At 38.4% G+C, this 20,049-nt stretch overlaps 1 protein-coding gene across 2 annotated transcripts in view; it reads left to right on the plus strand.

Annotated features, from left to right (window-relative positions):
• LOC143215938 (uncharacterized) overlaps window positions 1-20,049 on the plus strand; it is a 95,677-nt gene that overhangs the window by 43,071 nt on the left and 32,557 nt on the right. For both annotated transcript variants that reach the window (XM_076438568.1, XM_076438567.1), the window contains exon 4: window positions 19,297-19,550. In XM_076438568.1, coding sequence (XP_076294683.1) covers window positions 19,441-19,550 — 110 coding nt within the window. In that variant the 5' untranslated portion in view covers window positions 19,297-19,440. The remainder of the gene's footprint in view (window positions 1-19,296; window positions 19,551-20,049) is intronic.

Raw genomic sequence — 20,049 nt, forward strand, 5'->3', positions numbered from 1 at the left:
CTCCCCTGAAACATTTCTGGGGACTCTTGATTACAGTAATTACATTGTACTTGCAATTTACAAATGGATACAATTATTTTTAGTTAATAGGTTTGTCGATGTAATCAACATATTTCTGTTTTCGTTAACTTTTGATGCGATCCCATAATTTTGTTTGGCAGTGTACGCGCATTGTGCGATCCAATACACAGTTTGGAGTTAGTACAAAATCGCAAGGATTACGTTTTGGTGAAGTACATATGTATACATATTGGGTTCGGACGAAAGTTCGTATAGCGTTTTTAAATTGAAATATATTCACAATAACATATTTGCTATTCTGTTCTATTATTTTTTGCCATTTTTGGGGTAACTTATCATGTTATTGAACAAACCTATAAATATAATTTGTGGGAGATTTTAAATCAAACAATCCAAAGATCATTTAACGAATTATATTTATTATGAACACAATTGTAATAGAAGAAACATAGTGAGAATACGCTTGCTTGTTAAATCAATATTTTTGTGTCGCAAAGGAACGATTCTCTATTATTTTTATAAACAACTTGAATCCTACATACAGAGTGATTAAAATCAAATGGAGCAAATCTATCTTCATAATTCAATACATAGTGAAATTGATTTAGCAATGTAGCAAATGTTAAATTGATTAATTTCGAATCGTCCACCGAAATACATTGTATTCATGGTGGTGTTAGAATAATGAAAACAGCTGGACGAAATGCAGCCGATGTCACGTGTAGTCACCGATGAATAATCGAAGACACATGAAAGTTGCACAGACGGTACCCTAGATTAGTTTTATACCTGTCTATACTTACCTAGATTTGTTCGAACACAATCGGAAACAATATTATCGTTGGTGACATTTCGTGCATCGCGACGACGTATTTTCAGATTCGATCAGGATCACCGATACTCGAGAACAAAAATAATCAATCAACCTTATCCGTTCGTCAAATAAGGAACCATTATATTTGCTCGTCGGTCCTCATTATTCGATATGTAGTAGTTTTTCGATCATTTTGACGCCACGTCCGAACGACATTTTATTAGGTCTGCGTTAATGGACACGATCAACGGTAACGCACACAATTAGGTTGTCCAAAGTATTTATGAGGTTCTATTTTATTTTAATATTTCCAGGCTCTGCGCTCAAAGTTCACGAATTGCGTTGAAGAGTTAGCTAGTCAAATAGGGCAAAAATTTCTTTTTCACAATTAGTGAACTTTGAGCTCGGATATCTCGGAAACTATGCGAGATAGCGAAAAGCTGAATGAAATCAATCTTGTAGCACATTTTGTCAGCTTTAATTTTGTATGGAATGGTATTATCGCTAGGACACATAGTTTCCGAGATATAAGCGGAAAACCGAAAGAAGTGACTTCTACGTGCCCCCCTGTAGCCCGCTCACCTCTAACTTCTATGAAGTCCCTACTTCATAGAATCCAAGAAACTGCTTCTTTTTTGGATCCCTTCGCATATTGGAATCACACATAATGAAAAGATTGACATACCAGCTAAAGAAGCATCTTTGTTGGCTATTTCTCCTAATATCCTGACTCCCTACTCTGATTTTTCCCATAGTATTGGGAAACAAGCTAGGAAGCTAACAAAAAATTATATTCTTACAGAAGCAGGGTTCAAGGGCATAAAATTTTTCAGATCCTTTTATCATTCTGGGCCTAAACCTCACCTCAGGCTCCTTAGAGAATTCACTCGCTGGGTTAATAGACTTCGATCTGGACACTATCAACTGAGGACTTCCCTTTTTAAGATTAAACTTGCTGCTGACACAAGTTGTCCATGTGGTTGTCTGGTACAGTATCCTAATCATGTGTTATGGCAATGTCCGATCTATGATAATAATAGAGATGCTCTGTTCCCTCAGGCATCGAATTTTCGAGCGAACATCCGCTTCACAATAACTTGGAAAAAAATAAATTGATTGCCGTTCCAAGATCGAACCTGGATACGAGGGATGTATTGGGCGGCAACGCAAATGGCTGCAATGAATTTGCATCGAAAGTGGCTCTTAAACGGTTTTTCCTACCGCTTATCCCCCGCGTCTTCTGCCTGGTTCGCTGTTCCGCTCCCGTACAGATTGTAAGGCAAATTTCTTACCGATTCAATATTAAATTGTGCGATGTATTCTGACAGTTTCACCGCACACCTCATTATCATGACAAGGTTCACTTTTTAAACAGGTATCTTACATCTTCAGATAGAAATATAAAACATCTAAGAAATTGATTGAATAGCGTATTCTAGTAAGAATTCTCTTCCTTCTATGATCCTTAATGGAATTGTTTACGTATACATACTCCAGTCAACGAAAAGTTGGAGAGGGAAATGGAAGGAACACAATTTTTAACTCTGGGTCTTTGTTTGGACTAGTTAGGAGGTAAACAACATATTAAAAGTCTCCACTCCTAGGAGGTGAGCGGGGTGCAGGGGGGCATCTAGAAGGTCCCCTTTTTCAGTTTTCCGCTTATATCTCGGAAACTATGTATCCTAGCGATAAGACCATTCTATACAAAATTAAAGCTGACAAAATTTTCCACAAGATTGACTGCATTCAGTTTTTCGCTATCTCGCATACTTTCCGAGATATCCGCGCTCAAAGTTCACTTTGGTCTTATTTGTTCGGGTTAGTGTTTTCGCTTCAATTTCAATTTCAACACTTCAATTTCAACTTCAATTTCAACACTCCAATTTCAACTTCACTTTTTCAGTTTCCACTCCTAGTACGACTCTAGTACGACAGTAATGGTGTTTTAGAGTTATTTAAATTGAAATATCTCGTCAACTACTAACTTTTCGACATACATAGGTTAGTACTTTTTTATAACGAATGTCCAGCTGAATCGATTGATGTATTAAAAAATACCTCATTCCATTTAAAAAAATATCGATGACCTTGAAATCTTGTAAAAAAAATGACCTCGAAAATTTTTTCCCTTACACCGTTACATGTGGCCCTTCAAACAGTCTAACTTTTTCCTAAGAAGTTTTTTTGCACAACGAAAAGTACCGGAGATATTGAGGTGTTCTGTTTCTCTTCGGACTCACCCTGTATACATAATATTTTAGAATCGTATGATACGCGAAATCTTCAACGTCTGAATAATGGAAAAAACGGAGTTATCCCGCTTTCATAGTGAACGGCTCAATCGTAACTAGACATGCAAGTGACAACTGTAATGGAAACAATGTTCACAGCTAACGGCATAACTAAATATACCTCTCATTGTCAGTATAAGTAGCATTCTATGCGCGTCTACTTGTTATTATTCAAGTAAATTACGGAAAGTAGATTGCGGCAAATCGGTGGCGGTGTTCTCGAGAGCTATTAAGCGGAGATTGCGCGGCGGTGAAAGATGAAACAGATCCTTTTTTTCTCTGGCAGGATTCGACGTGAAAGGAAATTAGGTCTTATATACTTTACTCGATTTTGAAGGAAAGCCAGAACGCACCCTCCCTCGTCCCCCTTAAGTGCACAGGGACTGAAAAATCTATTACGTCTTCGACACTTGGCGCCGAGCCCTAACTTATTCATGGACCTGTTGAGGCGCTCAAGATGCGTTTAGGACTGGGGAATGGGGGAGAGCGCGCGAGCCCTTCTGTCGCAAGTAGATATAAGGGTAGTTAGCGCCCTTCCGCCATTCAACGGATGAAATCACTACAGTGACCAAGGACTCGTAAAATTACCGTTTAAAATACAGCAGCCGCTGCCATGCTACCGTGTCCCAGCATCTCTATTCGGTCTATAGTACGAGCTGGTGCCTCTATAACATCCCTTATCGATTCTTTCTGCGAAAATGTGTAGCTGCGTATCTCCCCTCCTTTCTTTCCTCTATTGTGTCTCAAAAGTGGCAACTACGGATGTTTATGCATTTATACCATTTCAATCTATGTACATACATACAGGGTGTCCCAAAACTCGTGAAAATCCCCAAGGGGGGTGGTTCCTGAGACCATTCTAAGAGACATTTTCCTTTGCACCAAAGTCAACTGCGACTTTGTTTAGGAGTTATTAACGAAAAACACGGACCAATCAGAGCGCGCCCTGGCCCGGCGCGCCAAGCCGCGCCGGCAAGCGAGTGTCGCGGTACGCCGTGACATCGTATCGTGACGGCGCGGCGGCCCAGGGCGCGCTCTGATTGGTCCGTGTTTTTCGTTAATAACTCCTAAACAAAGCCGCAGTTGACTTTGGTGCAAAGGAAAATGTCTCTTAGAATGGTCTCAGGAACCACCCCCTTTCGGGATTTTCACGAGTTTTGGGACACCCTGTATACATATAGAAATGCGCGATCAAGCGAAACACGCTTGACAAATACAGTGGATAACAAAAGTAAGTTAATACTCATATTTTCAATAATGAAATCACGATAACAGTAATATTTATTCACTTATAAAAATAAACAAGTTGATTACATATTTAATGGTAATGTTGAAAATAAAATTTATCACGATTTTTTATCACAGTGATCTGAAGATTTATCAAGATATTGATCTTTCTATACTAAATATACAAAATTTGGTGTGCCAAAAGTTAAAGCATCGTTTAATAACACTGTCCAATACCAAATTTCTTTCACAATTATAACGATGGTGATGGTGGTTCTTATAGAGTTTTATGCGCTGATTCCGAATCTGCCCTTAACTTTCTCCTAGACGAACAGTTCTTGAGAAACAAGACTTCGAAAAAAAACCAATATTTTTCAACCTTAAACAAATATTGTGATCGTATTATAAAAGATATTGAACTGTTCTTTACAGCAAAAGATTCTGTAGACTTTCCCGAATACAGTGATATCTAATACCAGTACATTATGAATGTTTAAACATGTTTAAACAATCATTAAACACGGAGAGACACCACTTTTGCACCAATTTTTTCGGATATTTTTCAATTTATCTCAGAACATAAGGGTCCAGCAGAAAATCGAACTATACCACGCAATAGAGCAGATTTCAAATGAAATTGAAGTTGAAATGGAAATTGAAAGGCTGAAGTTGAAATCGAAGAGTTGAAATTGAAGTTGAAATTGAAATTCGAAAAATTGAAGAGTTGAAATTGAAGTTGAAATTTGAAAAATAGCCTCTAGTGATCCACTAACGCAATCCTTTCGTTTCAAATTGTTCAATTTAAACCATTCTTCGAACAACTCTAAGCGGGTGACTAAAACGAATAAAATGATAATGCGATTGCGGGGGATCGCGTTTTCTCTTTGCCGTTTACGGAGATGAAGTAAGCTTTCAAATTAAATACTTCGCAACGCGTGCAAATCCGTGGAAATTTTGTAAAAGTTACAATAAGTAAAAGTTACAAAAGTTATAATTTTCCTTAAAAAGTGTCAGTTCATAAAATATGTCATAAAGTGTGTGAAGGAAACGTAAACCTACCATTTCCAGTCACAGCCATACTGATAATATCATATACATATGTATGTATAACAAGATGCTAACACAATTTATGCACACTTCAAGAAAGAACTCGATATTTTCAGGTTATAATTTGTAGCAATTGACTAACGCAGAAAAAGAAAATGTGGTTACTGGAATGTTGACAGTCTTGCCAACAATAATACGCGGTGATGTGATTTACTAATTTTGCTTTTGTTATTGTAGTATGTATACATATCAAACTATCATACAAGTACAAAATTGTAACAGATTTACGTTAGAGTTGGTGTTTTTAATTTATTCGCGCTAGAACTGATTTTTAGACCACAGCGCGACGGTTAGCGAATGTTGAAAGATGCGTAGCATTTAACGAGATTTCTGTTTAGACATTATGGTTCCGCAACGGAACACCGGGATTGATATCGCATACCTGGCATGACGAGGCATACGTCGCCGCCACGATAATTATCGAGATATGTGTGTCTTTACGCACCCGGTTGGAACGGATGCGGACGCATTCAACAGTGGGGTGCCACACGAAACTTTCGACACCATACCATACCGGCTATGATTCACCTGAGCCATCGTGTTACTATAGTTACACCATGGCTTGGTCGTCCGCGTGGTCTTCCAAGAAATACCGAAATTTGTCTACCATGACTTTGCAGATACCACCACTTGCTCAGAATCAGTTGCGTGCCAGTCCAGTCTCGCATAAAATCAAGAAGTAATTGAAACCACTTGTTCGATCATTTCCATGGAAACGGCACTGCAATTTCCAGAGAATGACAGAAGCAAACGGAAAGTATACATTGGGCTTTTGTTTTCGGCTTTTGAATTCATTTCAGGGCACCCCCGAGATTGTTCTAATTAATAAATAAAATCTGTGCAAAGTTTGAGCTCGATTGGATAATGGTAACGGAAAGCGCTTATAACGACCACGATTAAATGGAGCAATAACAGTCAATACGAAAACAATAAAATTCTCTGTCTGTCCCTTCGGAAACGGTGATGCATCGAACGAATGGTCTTTCTTCGAAAATGAACTGTAAACTTCCTGCAGTTGAAGTTGCATGGGGATCGTGCCTCGACGCATAATTCCCACGGGACTACAACTGCTTGTTTGCTGGGAGCCGGGAGCCTCGAGGGAACATCGATGCGTTAATTACAGTAGCGTCCCCGGTTACCCTAAATTCGTTTAGAATTCGAACCAACGGCAACGGTCGCACAATCGAATCGATGCGATGGCTCTAATGGCGCGTCAAAGACAAATTCTCATATTCCCACGTATACTATAACCATTGCGGTTGCACTCAGCCACGTTCGACGTCAGCTGTTTCCTTCCGACTTCAGGACCACACGTTGATCACACATGTCAAATTTATCTTTTCAAACTACTATCAACATTTTTAACATCATCCTCAACGGTGCTGCTAGTCTGTTTGTCGCGGACGATTGCTTCGTTGCACCTGCGCTAGCCATTTGGGTGGCTCTTATTTATTCTCATTAAAATTTTGGTGGCACTCGGGAATGATCATCGATTCACTTTCGACAAATTGTCGAAACGTAGATCTTATTACAAGTCCTTTACCCTCGATAAAGTGGAACCTGAAACATTTTTCGTCTTCTAATAAAGAAAATATACGCAATTTCCTTAAAAATATTATGCAATTAAAACAAGTACGTTTTGCAAGTTAAAAAAAAATACACATTTTTCGTTAATGTTTATTGGTAACAGATAGACAATGCGGATCTTTATGCAAAATAAAGATTTTGTGCATTACTTTTAAGAAGGATGGGCTACATAATTCTTTCATCCTTGAACCATTTTAATATTACGTTGAAAATAGTAAATTTATGTTTCTAAATTCTTTTAATCTTTATTCTATTTTAAATTGTACCTATCCATTTTTGCTATAATTCCATAAAATCCGCAGTCTGGTAATAGAAAACATTTTTTGATTTTGTCCTGACATTTTCACAATTTTTTCGAAAACCGTTTGTTTCACGAAAAAAGGAACATGACATAAAAAAGACGCAGCCTGTTCAGAACCACAGTCAATAATTTAGAAGATATGTATACGCGAAAAACCATTTTAGTAGCATTTAATTAATTATTTTAATGTTTCCGTTATCCGATCACACTGTGCAGCACAAATTTTTTATTTATTAATTGGATCAATCCTTCGTGGCGTTGGGGGGGGGTGGGTGCAAAAGAAATCAAATGTAGACAATAAGTGCCACGTACAAGATGCGAAATAGAAATGTTTGTGCATTATTCAAATAAATTATTTGGAAAATAACAGTAATAAAATGTATATTATCTTATTTGAAATGAACACGTAATATATTTTATTTCAACAGGCAAATAATTTTTCTTTAGACAATTTTGCTATTCGGAATTCATTTGAAATAACTTTTCATTTTAGTTTTTATTTGATCAAATAGTTTTTCAGGTAAAATCTCAAATACCTTCATCGTTGATTACAGATTTCTCTGTACAGATATATGTAGTATACATTATACATACATAGATATACATATGTATAGTATGTTACCCTGCAAAAGTAACGCGCCCACTAATTATTGCAGAATATGTGACGTTAAATGTGAAATAGAATAATGTACAATTTTAATACTAAGGGTCACTGTTTTGAAAACATTCTTTAACATCCTATTACATTTAATAATGTAAACTGAATAAAATCTTGTATGTTTACTGGTAACTTCTATGAAGGTCATTTCAAGGGCAACGTACTGCACATAACTGATTTGCCTTTTTTTATTGTCTATAACATTACACCAATGAAAATACACCATGCTATTTTAAAAAATGTCGATGTACTTGAAGTTTTAGGAAACATGACCTTGGGAAGAAATCTGTTCGTGTGTAAAGGTTAGACAACTCATTCCCTATATGTATAAAAAAAGCTCGTAATAGAAAGAAATTTTTGTAAATTGGCCTTAAAATAACAAACTTGCGTTTACGTTTACATCGGTAATCTTCTTTTATGCCTACTTGAAAAGGGAAGTAAAATACTATTAATGAAAAATGTAGTCTAATATAATTGATAAGATAAACGTAACAGAACTTGAGCACGCATTAAAACGCCACAGACTACAAAATTCCCGAAACAACTTTTATGTTTGAAAGTTCGTCGATGATTCATACTAATGACGAGTGTGACGCGTTCATCGATTGAATATGTCATGTAACGCTTCCTGGAGCGCACCTGCGCTCGTTACCAATATTTCGATCAGAAAAGAACACGAAGCAACGGTGTTTCGTAATTTTATATTTCTGTAGTTCCAACTTTAGATCGAAATATTAAATTTTGTTAAAAATACACTCCTCCAAAGAATTAAGGGATCACTTGTGCGAACCCGACAAATTGCTTCCACTGTACGTGATCATAACTCCGTCAAAAATTGCTGTATCGATATCGTTAAATGTTTGAAAGCTTGAAACCTTTAGTTTCGGATGCTATGTTTCAAATTGTTGATATGTTGGTTTTTTACAAAATTATAGCGAGATGAAGACAACATTAATGGTTAACAAAAATTTGGTGCAACTTTGGAACATCACACGGGGAGCAACAAATTGTTTTGATAAATCGCGTTAATATCTTTTGAAAGGGCTATCTTTCCTGTGTAAATTGCGTGGTTGTTGATTATTGTGTAATTTTTTTTATTCGAGTTATTCAACATTGAAGTGGAGCTTATACTGCAGGACAGAGTTGGGCAAAAATTTAATCAACGATTGACGACTAAATTTCTACTTCAAACGTTAATTGCAATTAACAATTAATGTCCCTAGTTCAGTCGTTAATTGCGGTTAACGATTAAATTTCTACTTTAGTCGTTAATTGCGATTAAGGATTATTAATCGTCAATCGGACAATTGATTAATGATTAACTGCTGAAATTTCGAAATGAAATACGTAATCAGAACTGTATGAATACTGAAAAAATGTAAACTGAGTTTAGGTGTTTGTCACTTTGTCTATGTATAATACAAACTCTGTTTACGTGCTTTTATGTTTGAAGTTATTATTACTGGAAAGCTACGACCATCGTACCGCGTAGAGAGGCTTTTTTCGTTTGCTACGATGACGAATTCACCAAAATCGCACAAATTATCAGATTTTAATTTTGAGAAAAGGGTTGTTCTAAAAGCAAGCATGAAATAATAAAAAATTAAAGTACAAATAAGTAAAAACATAGGTATGCAAGTAACAAACTATTCTAAATACTTGTAACTTACGTACCTAAGGGTCTTCTTTTCCTTTTTTGTTCTTTTCTTTTCACAATGTTACTAATTTAACGTTAAATAAAGTTACTGTAGTGTACCATATGTTGTAATAAATCTCATAAGAGATTTCCTAAATCAAAACTATTGAAAATAAACATGTTTTTGTTGAAATATATTATTATTTCTGTCAATTCTCCATCCGCTCTCCCTCCTTATTACAATGTATGGATAGACCGTGAGGCGATTAACCTCAACAATTGATTAAATCATCCGATTTTTCGATGATTCCTTTTTTCAATCAACGATCGACGATTAAATCAATCGATTGAATCAATCGCCGATTTTTCGACGATTTCTTCATTTAATCAACGATTGACGATTAACTTCATCGATCGATTGAATCAATTTTTTAAATCGTGCACATTAATCAATCAATCATGATTAAAATTTTAATCGATTAATGCCCAACTCTGCCGCAGAACGCGACACAGCGTACAAACTTTCCCCGCTACGCGACAAAACAATATGAATGAAATAAATGAACATGTCTCGATCGAGTTCGTTTTTCGTCGGATGTCCCAGAAACGAGACGAGTTCTCAAGCGTCTATTATGGCGAATCTATTTTGGTTGACGCCAGTGGTGTAGGAATGTGTCCCTTGGCACAGAACATACATGACCCTGACAAAGACCACTCGATCTCTTCACCGTAAACAAGATTGAAGATCCAATTATAGAATTCTTTTGTGAAATATTGCTTCTGCCACTCTCCTCCCGCATTCTTCCGAACAGAACTTTTCCAAATATTCCAACCACCTAGTGTTAATTGGTTAACAAGCGTTTTTGTTTTACCAACGCGCTATCGTGAGGTTTTAGCCGAGGTTTCTACTAAAAAGCTCGGGTTCAGTCTTTTGCGCGAACTTAAATAGCAGTCCCTTAAAGGGAGAGGTGGATGACTACAATGATGTGTCATAGTGCTGATTTTTGTGTGACTAAGGGTAGCGACCGGTCGAGGTTCACTGTCCAAAACGTCTTAGTCACTATTTATCATAAAGTAAATAGTTGGTCATCACCAACACCTTCAATACATTTGCTCACTGTGCACATTCATTATCACATGCGCATCACATTCATTTGTATATGTCAGTCTTATCGTTACACTGTATGAAAATATGAATAATTTCAATGACAGACCATTCGGTTGTTCGATGTCGGATAATTTTGCTCAGGAGGAGAGGGGGGGGGGGGAGTATGCTATGGAGGTCTCACGACAACGACAGGGGTGTCGGTTCGACTTTGGAAAAAAGGTTTGTCGATTCACGTGACCCTGAGAAACGAAAGCGAGCCCGATGCAACGCTGAATCAACGCGTAGTAGCTTGTAGAACTATTTCAAAGCATCGTGTGTCATTGCGTGCACGCAATATTTAGCCGTATCCCCCTACCGTTGGATGCCGGCGTCGAGTGAGTCAGTGCGACGACGTCAACGACATCCACGACGACGACGACGACGACGACGACGGCACCGGCTACGTCTAGACACCATCGCCCCACCGTCATCGTCACTGATTTCTTCGCCGTACTTCTGTTCTTGCTACCCCGTCGAACGAATCGAGTCATTCTTCACATTCGCAAGGTAATGTGGGGTCTAAGAGACCTCAGCTTCAGGTTTTTTAAAAGAATTTTGATATCAATAAAATTTAATGTGTTCGTTTACTTTTTATCCTGTGTTATTCTTTATCTCAAATTTATTGAAAACGAGGCTATTTATGAAGTTCATTCATAACGCCTTATACATATGTTATCAGACCTTACCTTGCGAGGGTTAAAGCTAATCCATACTCGCGCGCGTGTAGGGCAAGTCGGAGGCATGACGGCTCGCTTTTTTACAAAATCACCATTGCATTGTAAGTTTCGTCGATTCCACAATCAACAAATGTTAAGTCAATCGGGAAGTTCCGTCCGTTTTTTTTTACAAAAAGTAGAGCTTTATTTAAGAAATAAAATGAAAAAGTACATTAATCAAAATATTGTCCATCGTTAGCGATGACTTTAATTTTAAAACTAGAGGGTTATTGTTGCTCGCTCGCTCGCGAGTAGGGTTGTTTTTGCTCGCTTCGCTCGCTCGCGAGTAAGGTTGTTTTTGCTCGCTCGCTTTGCGAGCTCGCGGATAGGACTGCTCTTGCGAAAGGGTTAGTGGTACGCATGGCTAGTAGTACCTATAGCTATTAATGTTTTTTTTTTATTTGGTGTGTGACTCTCCACGAGCCACACAAAGAACTTCCCGATTCGTTAGTTGCGGTATATCATTATCATTATTAAGTGTACGTTTTAAGAAGATTATATGTTTTCAGGGAAATTCAATAGTTTTCTACTTATCAAAATGTTTGCTATATGGCGTCGCATTGAACGAACATCGCAGGCTCGTTGCTCGCTTGGTTCCTTGTTATAGCATACTAATGTTGCAAAATAAATTGTCTTAATTAGTTTTTCGCAAACGATACAACTCCTCATTATCCGGGTTTGTAGTATTGATCTTGGTTTTCTTCGATACTGTTAATTTAAATTGTCCCAAAATATATAAACCGCGCTCAATTTTGAAACTCTGCTCAGTGCTACATACAACATTTGTAAAGTTCGCCTTTCTGATTTTTTAAAATCCAAACATACTTTCTCGTATGTTTGTCCCTGACTTTTATGAATCGTAATCGCTTCAGCAGGAACCACTGGAAATTGACTACGTGTGATTTGATATTTTTCCTCACTCGACATATTTACTTGATTCGATATTTTTATTATTGGTGTAAAATTTTGATCAATATTTGCATTTTTCATATAATCACGATAACGAGTTCTTACTTTCACTCCTACTCTGGCCAATTGAAAATCTAACCACAATATAGACGGAATTTTAGTATTTTCTTGAAAAGTAATAAATTTTAATATTCCGTATGTGTGCTCCATTAACCAATCCGTTTTCAACATCAATGTTATTAATAATTATCATATAGTTTATATTAATTTTCAATTTAATCTCAATTAATAATTCGGTTTGAACTGATTGTTTTTTTAAAGATTGTAATGTAAATTTTTTTTGTACTTTCATCGATATTCTTTGAAAATGTATTCTTGGGAGTAGAGATGATTAACTCACTCTTGCATTGGGATAATTTTCGATTATTGTAAGCGGAAACATCATCGTAAGGTACAAAAAAACATTTTTTTTAAAATTATTTTTTTTAAATTTTAAAAAAATCGAAAAAAATTTTTTGTGTAATTACGTTTGTTTCTTCGGTGGAAACTTTCCGTTCTCTCGTATAAATTGCATTGTTGAATGAACTTGTTTCGAAAAAACTAAAAAACTACTTGACCAAAATGGACCAAAATCTAATCAGCTCTAAGTTACAGCGGGGCACATCGATTGCATCATTCATCATCCTGATCGCGTTGTTACTTTTTCTGAAAACGTTAACGAAAAATTTGATTACATAGAAACGGCCATACGCGCGCGCACACACACACACACACACACACACACACGAACATTTTGCTGAAAATAGTCTAAAATGACTGCAATGACCATGAAACGTGAAGATCTGCTAAAAAATCGATTTTCGATTTTCGGGGTCATTACAATAACTTCCCTATAAAATCGGCAAGTTAAAAAATTCATCGCTCTACCACATTTCTATCGAAAGTTCTTTGATTTTGAATCGAGTCTGGTTCAGATTTACCACTGTGGTATTTTAATACTTTTAATGTCTACATATGTAGCTCCTATATTTTGCAATTAGCGCAGATACTTTCCATCAGAATCCGCAGTCTAGTTATTAGTACGTATTGTTGTAGCCTCCATATTAGTTGGAGTAAACTTCCAAGAGAAGAGAGACCTATCCGTACAAAGACCACTGACTTGTCATTTATTTGCGCGTGTTGTAAACAGTAGATTGCCCTGATACTCTAATGTCGTCACGTGCAGACGCATTCTATGCAATATTTAGGTTTTGCGATGATCGGCATGCACACATAATGTACTTCTGTCAGTGACACGCGCTCATTAGAGAGCAGTTGCTTGCGTCGCCGGGGCATTGTTGGCTTTGAACCGTACGATGTCAATGGGAAGTCTAAAAGAAAAATCCGGAATAAAGAATCCTCCCCGATTCTCGGTATGAATAGCAAACCTGCAATCAACTACCGAAATGTCTGCTAATGGGACCCGGCGCGGCAGTGTCTCGATTTCTTTTCACAGCAAAGTCTCCGGAAACGGACAAAGCTAATAGGATACCTGTTACGATTGTCACGTTCACGTAGCGATATGTTCTCTCAAAATTGATTATTTTTCGACCCTACTCCGAAATGTTTTCCGTGAAATTTTCGGCGTGCATGCTCTACAGCAGGGATGAGCAACTTCTTTTTACAACGGGCCAAAAGTTACAGAAAAATAAATCACTCTTTAATAGAAATACTATTTAAAAAACGGCGGAAGATGTATGTGGAAAAAGATTATTAGTCCAGTCAACGAAAAGTTGTAGAGGGAAATGGAAGGAACACAATGTTTAACTTTGGGACTTTGTTCGGACTAGTGAGGAGGTAAACATACTATAATAAAAGTCCCCACTCCTAGGAGATGAGCCGGGTGCAGGGGGGCACGTAAATACATATAAGATCCCCTTTCTCGGTTTTTCGATTATATCTCGGAAACTATGCGTCCTCCCGATAAGACCATTCTATACAAAATTAAAGCTGACAAATGTACCACAAGATTGATTCGATTCAGTTTTTCGCTATCTCGCATAGTTTCCGAGATGTCCGCGCTCAAAGTTCACTAATTGTGCTGAAGAGTTAGCTAGTCAAGTAAGGCAGAAAACACAAGAGGCAAAAATTTCTTTGGTAATTATTTACAAAAGCACCACCCTCTCCGATTTTGATAAAATTTATATACGATATAGATATGGACATTTTGAACAACTTTTTCCTTTTCCAATATAGGGGGGTCACTTTTAGTTTTCGAGATATTTGCAAAAAACTATCGCGAATACTGTATTGAATTTTTCGCATTCCTGGACACTCCGCTGCAACGTAGACCTGTTTAGGTGCGGCGTTTGTTTACATTTTGACGCTGTAGAGATAAGAGAGAAAACAGGGGGGGCGGAAAGGGCCAGCCTGACACCACACACACCCACCCAGTGCTTAACACGCACCCACTGTTTCTAAATTATACTCTAGATTCTTACGTATTTTCACGTGCTGATTACGAATATGATAGTGAAAATTGGTGCAAATGTTAATTTCTTAACGGAAACCTTCTTTTTAAAAACACTGGGTGCGTGTTAAGCACTGGGTGGGTGTGTGTGGTGTCAGGCTGGCCCTTTCCACCCCCCCTGTTTTCTCTCTGACACCACACACACACCCAGTGCTTAACACGCACCCAGTGTTTTTAAAAAGAAGGTTTCCGTTAAGAAATTAACATTTGCACAAATTTTCACTATCATATTTGTAATCAGCACGTGAAAATACGTAAGAATCTAGAGTATAATTTAGAAACAGTGGGTGCGTGTTAAGCACTGGGTGGGTGTGTGTGGTGTCAGGCTGGCCCTTTCCGCCCCCCTGTATGCTCTCTTATCTCTACAGCGTCAAAATGTAAACAAACGTCGCACCGAAACAGTCTACGTTGCAGCGGAGCGTTCAGGAATACGAAAAATTGAATACAGTATTCGCGATAGTTTTTTGCAAATATCTCGAAAACTAAAAGCGACCTCCCTATATTGGAAAAGGAAAAAGTTGTTTAGAATGTGTTGCTGCATAACATATATAAATTTCATCAAAATCGGAGAGGGTGGTGCTTTTGTAAATAATTACCATTTCTTTTTCACAATTAGTGAACTTTGAGAGCGGATATCTCGGAAACTATGCGAGATAACGAAATGAACTGAATACAATCAATCTTGTGGCACATTTTGTCAGCTTTAATTTCGTATAGAATAGTTTTATCGCTAGGACGCATAGTTTCCGAGATATAAGCGGAAAACCGAAAAAGGGGACTTGTACGTGCCCTCCTGCATTCCGCTCACCTCCCAGGAGAAGGACTTTTAGTATGTTTATCTCTCCTAACTAGTCCAAACAAAGTCCCAAAGTTAAAAATTGTGTTCCTTCCATTTCCCTCTACACACCCTCCTAATTATGAGCAATCATTGACTGGACTAATTTTGCAGATCCTAATCGAATTCGGTACACTGAAAACATATTTTTTGGACAAACAATTGCCCTTGCATGTCTGTAAAACATGACGCTCGATGCGCTATTATTGTACAACTTGGCGAGCACAAACCAATACATTGCTGTGAAAAACCGGTTCTATTATAAGAACAACAGACTAATAACGAATTAATTCACGAGATACAATTCTCGAGTGTTCGCGCAAATTTGCTTCTCCGTATCGTTCCAAAATAAACACATAACGTGCGCCTAAAAATGTCAAAATTTTTGCTACATGTGTATAATGACTGTGCGACAGCTGATTAGTATTTCACGCTTTATGCCGTCGCGTATGCTTTCATACGGGAAATACCAGTCTGAGTTTGGTGTTGATGCGTTTACCAGAGTTTAATATACAATTTCGCAAAAGTAATTACTGCACATTCGGCGAAAAGGATCGTTCCCTGGAGAAAAGAGAGACGAGAAAATTCACCGTAAGACGAGATATAACGAAATCAGTGAACGCGAAGAAGGATCGATCGAAGCCAGGAAGTTGTTATATTCCCGGAAAAATCAGAAAAACGCGCGAGAAAAATGAAATGTAAGAGATAGCGAGATAGGATTTTAAACGAACACGGTTAACGCCGCGCCGCGCCGCGCCGTATGCGTGGCACACACAGACGTACCGCGCGTAACAATTCACTAAAATTGTTTGGCATTGCGTGTACGAATACGAATACGAATACGAGTAGGAATAGGAATACACAACGCTGTCTCCGCTCGTCAATTTTTTTCTCTTGGCTGTACGGTTTAAATTAGCGAAAATCCGCGGAGCCGGAAAAGAGCGCAGCTGCGCAACTTTGTCGACTTTTCTTCGGCGAACAGTCCGCGGCACTTGCTGTTCCCCTGTAAACGAATTACGGACGGTGTATTAGCTCCACTATTCAGAAGTTAGCGTGCACCGGGAACCCTTTCGGATTGTACGTGAATACAGTAATTAACGCGTACACTTCGGATCGAGAGAACGAGGATCTAGGGAGAGCGTGGCAAGGTGGGAGCAGGAGATGATGGGGCGCAGTCGAGCAAATATCCAGCAAATAAGCGCAGCATACGCGCGCGTTAATAGGGTTAAACGGAGAGCCGACCTCGGCGCGCGACCTCTCCTCTCCTCTTCCAAGTAACGAAGTTATTCCTTATACCTGTATAAGTAACTGCCGTGCCATGCCGCGGGCTGATATCTCTCTGCACTCGGCAGTCTGCACTCTTCACTCTTCACTCTTCACTCTTCACTCTTCACTCTTCACTCTTCACTCTTCACTCTTCACTCCTCACTCGGCAGATACAGCTATCAGTAGACGCAAATGGATCATCACGCAAAATAAACATTTTCTACCTGAATTGCAACAGATTCGAGTGAAATATATTACTTTTATTTTCTTTCTCAATGTGTTTAATCTTCCGGCGGGCGCGCCCGAATTTAAAAAAAAGACTCCAAGACATGTCCTACGAGTTACAAAATATACAGAAATACACATATTATACATTCATTTTTCAGAATCAAATGATAACAATTTTTTAAAATTCTGCGGGGTGCTCAAGGTACATTATTTTATCGAGAATCTCACGTTACCGAGGCTGAAATCGCTGCGCATACGCGAGAAATCTTGCACAATATTGCATCATCACGTACAAGTAAAATGGCTAGCGCACAGATTACGATTCCGACGCGGAACGAGAATTTACTCGTGAAATCGAGAGATCACTTTAACCATAGCAACAAACAATTCCCAGCAGAAAATAATTCACCGCAATAGAAACTTTTGCGAAGTTTTATGATCGCGACATTATTCACGTCTTATACTTTTAATATGTTCTGCAACATATTCTGACATGCCTCTATATATGTACATATAATCTAGAAATACTAGAAATGAAAACGTAAATGTTGTGGTTCGCAAATATGACAAAATGATAGCACGCACGTGTAGTAAATCTACGCTTTCCAGTTACACTGAAGCTCGCGAATTGCGAACATCAACCTCAGAACATAGTTAATAAGGTGTTCGTGATATTATCTCGTGTTGTATATTTGTTTTAAAAAAGGCAAAATATTATCAAAAATGGGTCGCGGAAAGAGATTGAACGCGTGTAAAATTAACACTATAATAAAATTGGAAGAAGAACAATATTCAGTGACAAAAATAGCAAAAATTATGAATAGAAGTCGAAAAGTAATAATGAATTTCTTGAAAAATCCGGAAAACTATAGTAAAAAGAAGAGTTCTGGACGTCCGCAAAGTCTAAGTGCCCGCTGGAACGTCGTGCAATACTAAGAGCAGCATCGAATTCTAAGATGACTGCAAGGCAAATTGCACAAAGTGTTGGTGTAGACACTAATATAGGTATGTATAAGGAATGTGAGAGACGTGTTTTACAAAAATGCAAATACATACAGCGAAGAAAATTAAAAAAAAAAGCCTTGGTTAACTGTGCAACATAAGAACAATCGGTTATACTTTGCGGAAAAGAATATTCAAATGCAAAAGAAATGGCGAAGAATAATATTTACGAATGAAAAGTGCTATCTTTTTGTCCCGGAGTGTAGAACGCAAGTTCCATTACGCGGCCCGCCGCGCCGCGCCGCGCCGCGCCGGAAGCACAGAGGTTGTCAGAGGGTCTTCCTTCACGTTTACGATGGAATGTGTACGTACCATGTACGTATAATGGGGTTGGCGCATACATGTATACACTGTACCTCTGTGACCAGTTTCAGGGCGCTAACGTGTAACAACTAAACACACGTGCTTTCCGTCTCATTGCAAGGTCTTCTCGACGCGTTTGATCAAAGTGACTCGACATCGCTCGACCGGCTTTTCTGGTCGACGAGGGTTCATTGGAAAGGGTCCGAATCCACTAATTTTATTACGATCTTTCGTTTCTGGTGTCTTTTGGTTTCACTCGGATCATCCGTAATGAAGTTCAGCCCTCTGTTTCACTTACTCGGATTACGCAATCCTGAACCAGTAGATTGTGTGGAAATAAATCGTGGTGTTTCATCATAACATTTCGAGTAATACCGTTCGCAAAGAAATTCGATTTAGTCAATGCTTACCGCTTTATGAAAAAGCGAACCATATTATTTATTAATATTACTTGTTGTATCGTTAGAACCAATGTTGGAGTAAAACAGTTCTGAAATGAAAACAGTTCTGTCCCATAATAATAGTAGCAAGTGTATATTTAACGGTTTCTCCATTTTCTCGAAAACCGTTGGTTTTACGAGGTATGGTAATATGACATAAAAGATGCAGAATATGAATATCTACAGGTTTTGTTGAACACATTTTTCGATGCGATAAGTAGCTTAGGAGATATTTTAGCAAAATGAGTTTAAAATTAAACGGGAAATATTGGCGAATGCAGCTGTAAGTTATGTTGCAGTGCATTTTTGCAGAGGAAGAGAATGTTCCCGCGGACAACATTTTTGCAGAGGAAAATGCCGCTTCAAATGACCTCAGGAACCTCCCATTTTCGGGTTCTGCAGGAGTTTTGGGGCACCCTGTATATGACTGGTGTGGACGATAAATGACAACAACTATTGACGATGAAGTCGTCCGCCAAGAGTACGATTTATTAAGGAACTCTTCGCACTTGTGTGACACTCCGAGCGTCACTGGAAGAGTGATCGCGCTCAGGTAAACTCTAGTCTAGCCCTAAGGACATCTTGTTGCCAGCATGTTCGCTAGCTGCACCCTTAGGTGCTGTGGCTTTTTCCTGGATGGGTACGCGTCGCGCTGTCGAGCAGCACGCTGCCCACTCTCGACAGTCCCTTATTGCACAAGAATCGCATGTACACATGATCAGAGTTAGCCTCCGTTTCTCAAAACAAACGATTCGTAGGAACCCTCCCAGGTACCGCCGATACTCTGTGGAACAGTAGAATGAAGTAATGGTGTAATGGTGTAATAGTGTAATGGTGTAATGGTATAATCATATAGTGGACTCTCTCACTGGTTGTAAGTACACACACCATGCTGTGTGACCTATGTGTCAGATTCTGGCCCCGATGCGTTGCGACGCGATGGTACGTACTTACATACATAGATATGCGTGCCGTCCTGTCGCGACTATTCAGCTGCACGTACAGTCAGTTTAACAAAATTTAGTGTCATGGTTTTGGCAGATAGTTGTACA

The sequence above is a fragment of the Lasioglossum baleicum genome, chromosome 14 (genome assembly GCF_051020765.1).
Source record: "Lasioglossum baleicum chromosome 14, iyLasBale1, whole genome shotgun sequence".
NCBI lineage: Eukaryota > Metazoa > Arthropoda > Insecta > Hymenoptera > Halictidae > Lasioglossum > Lasioglossum baleicum.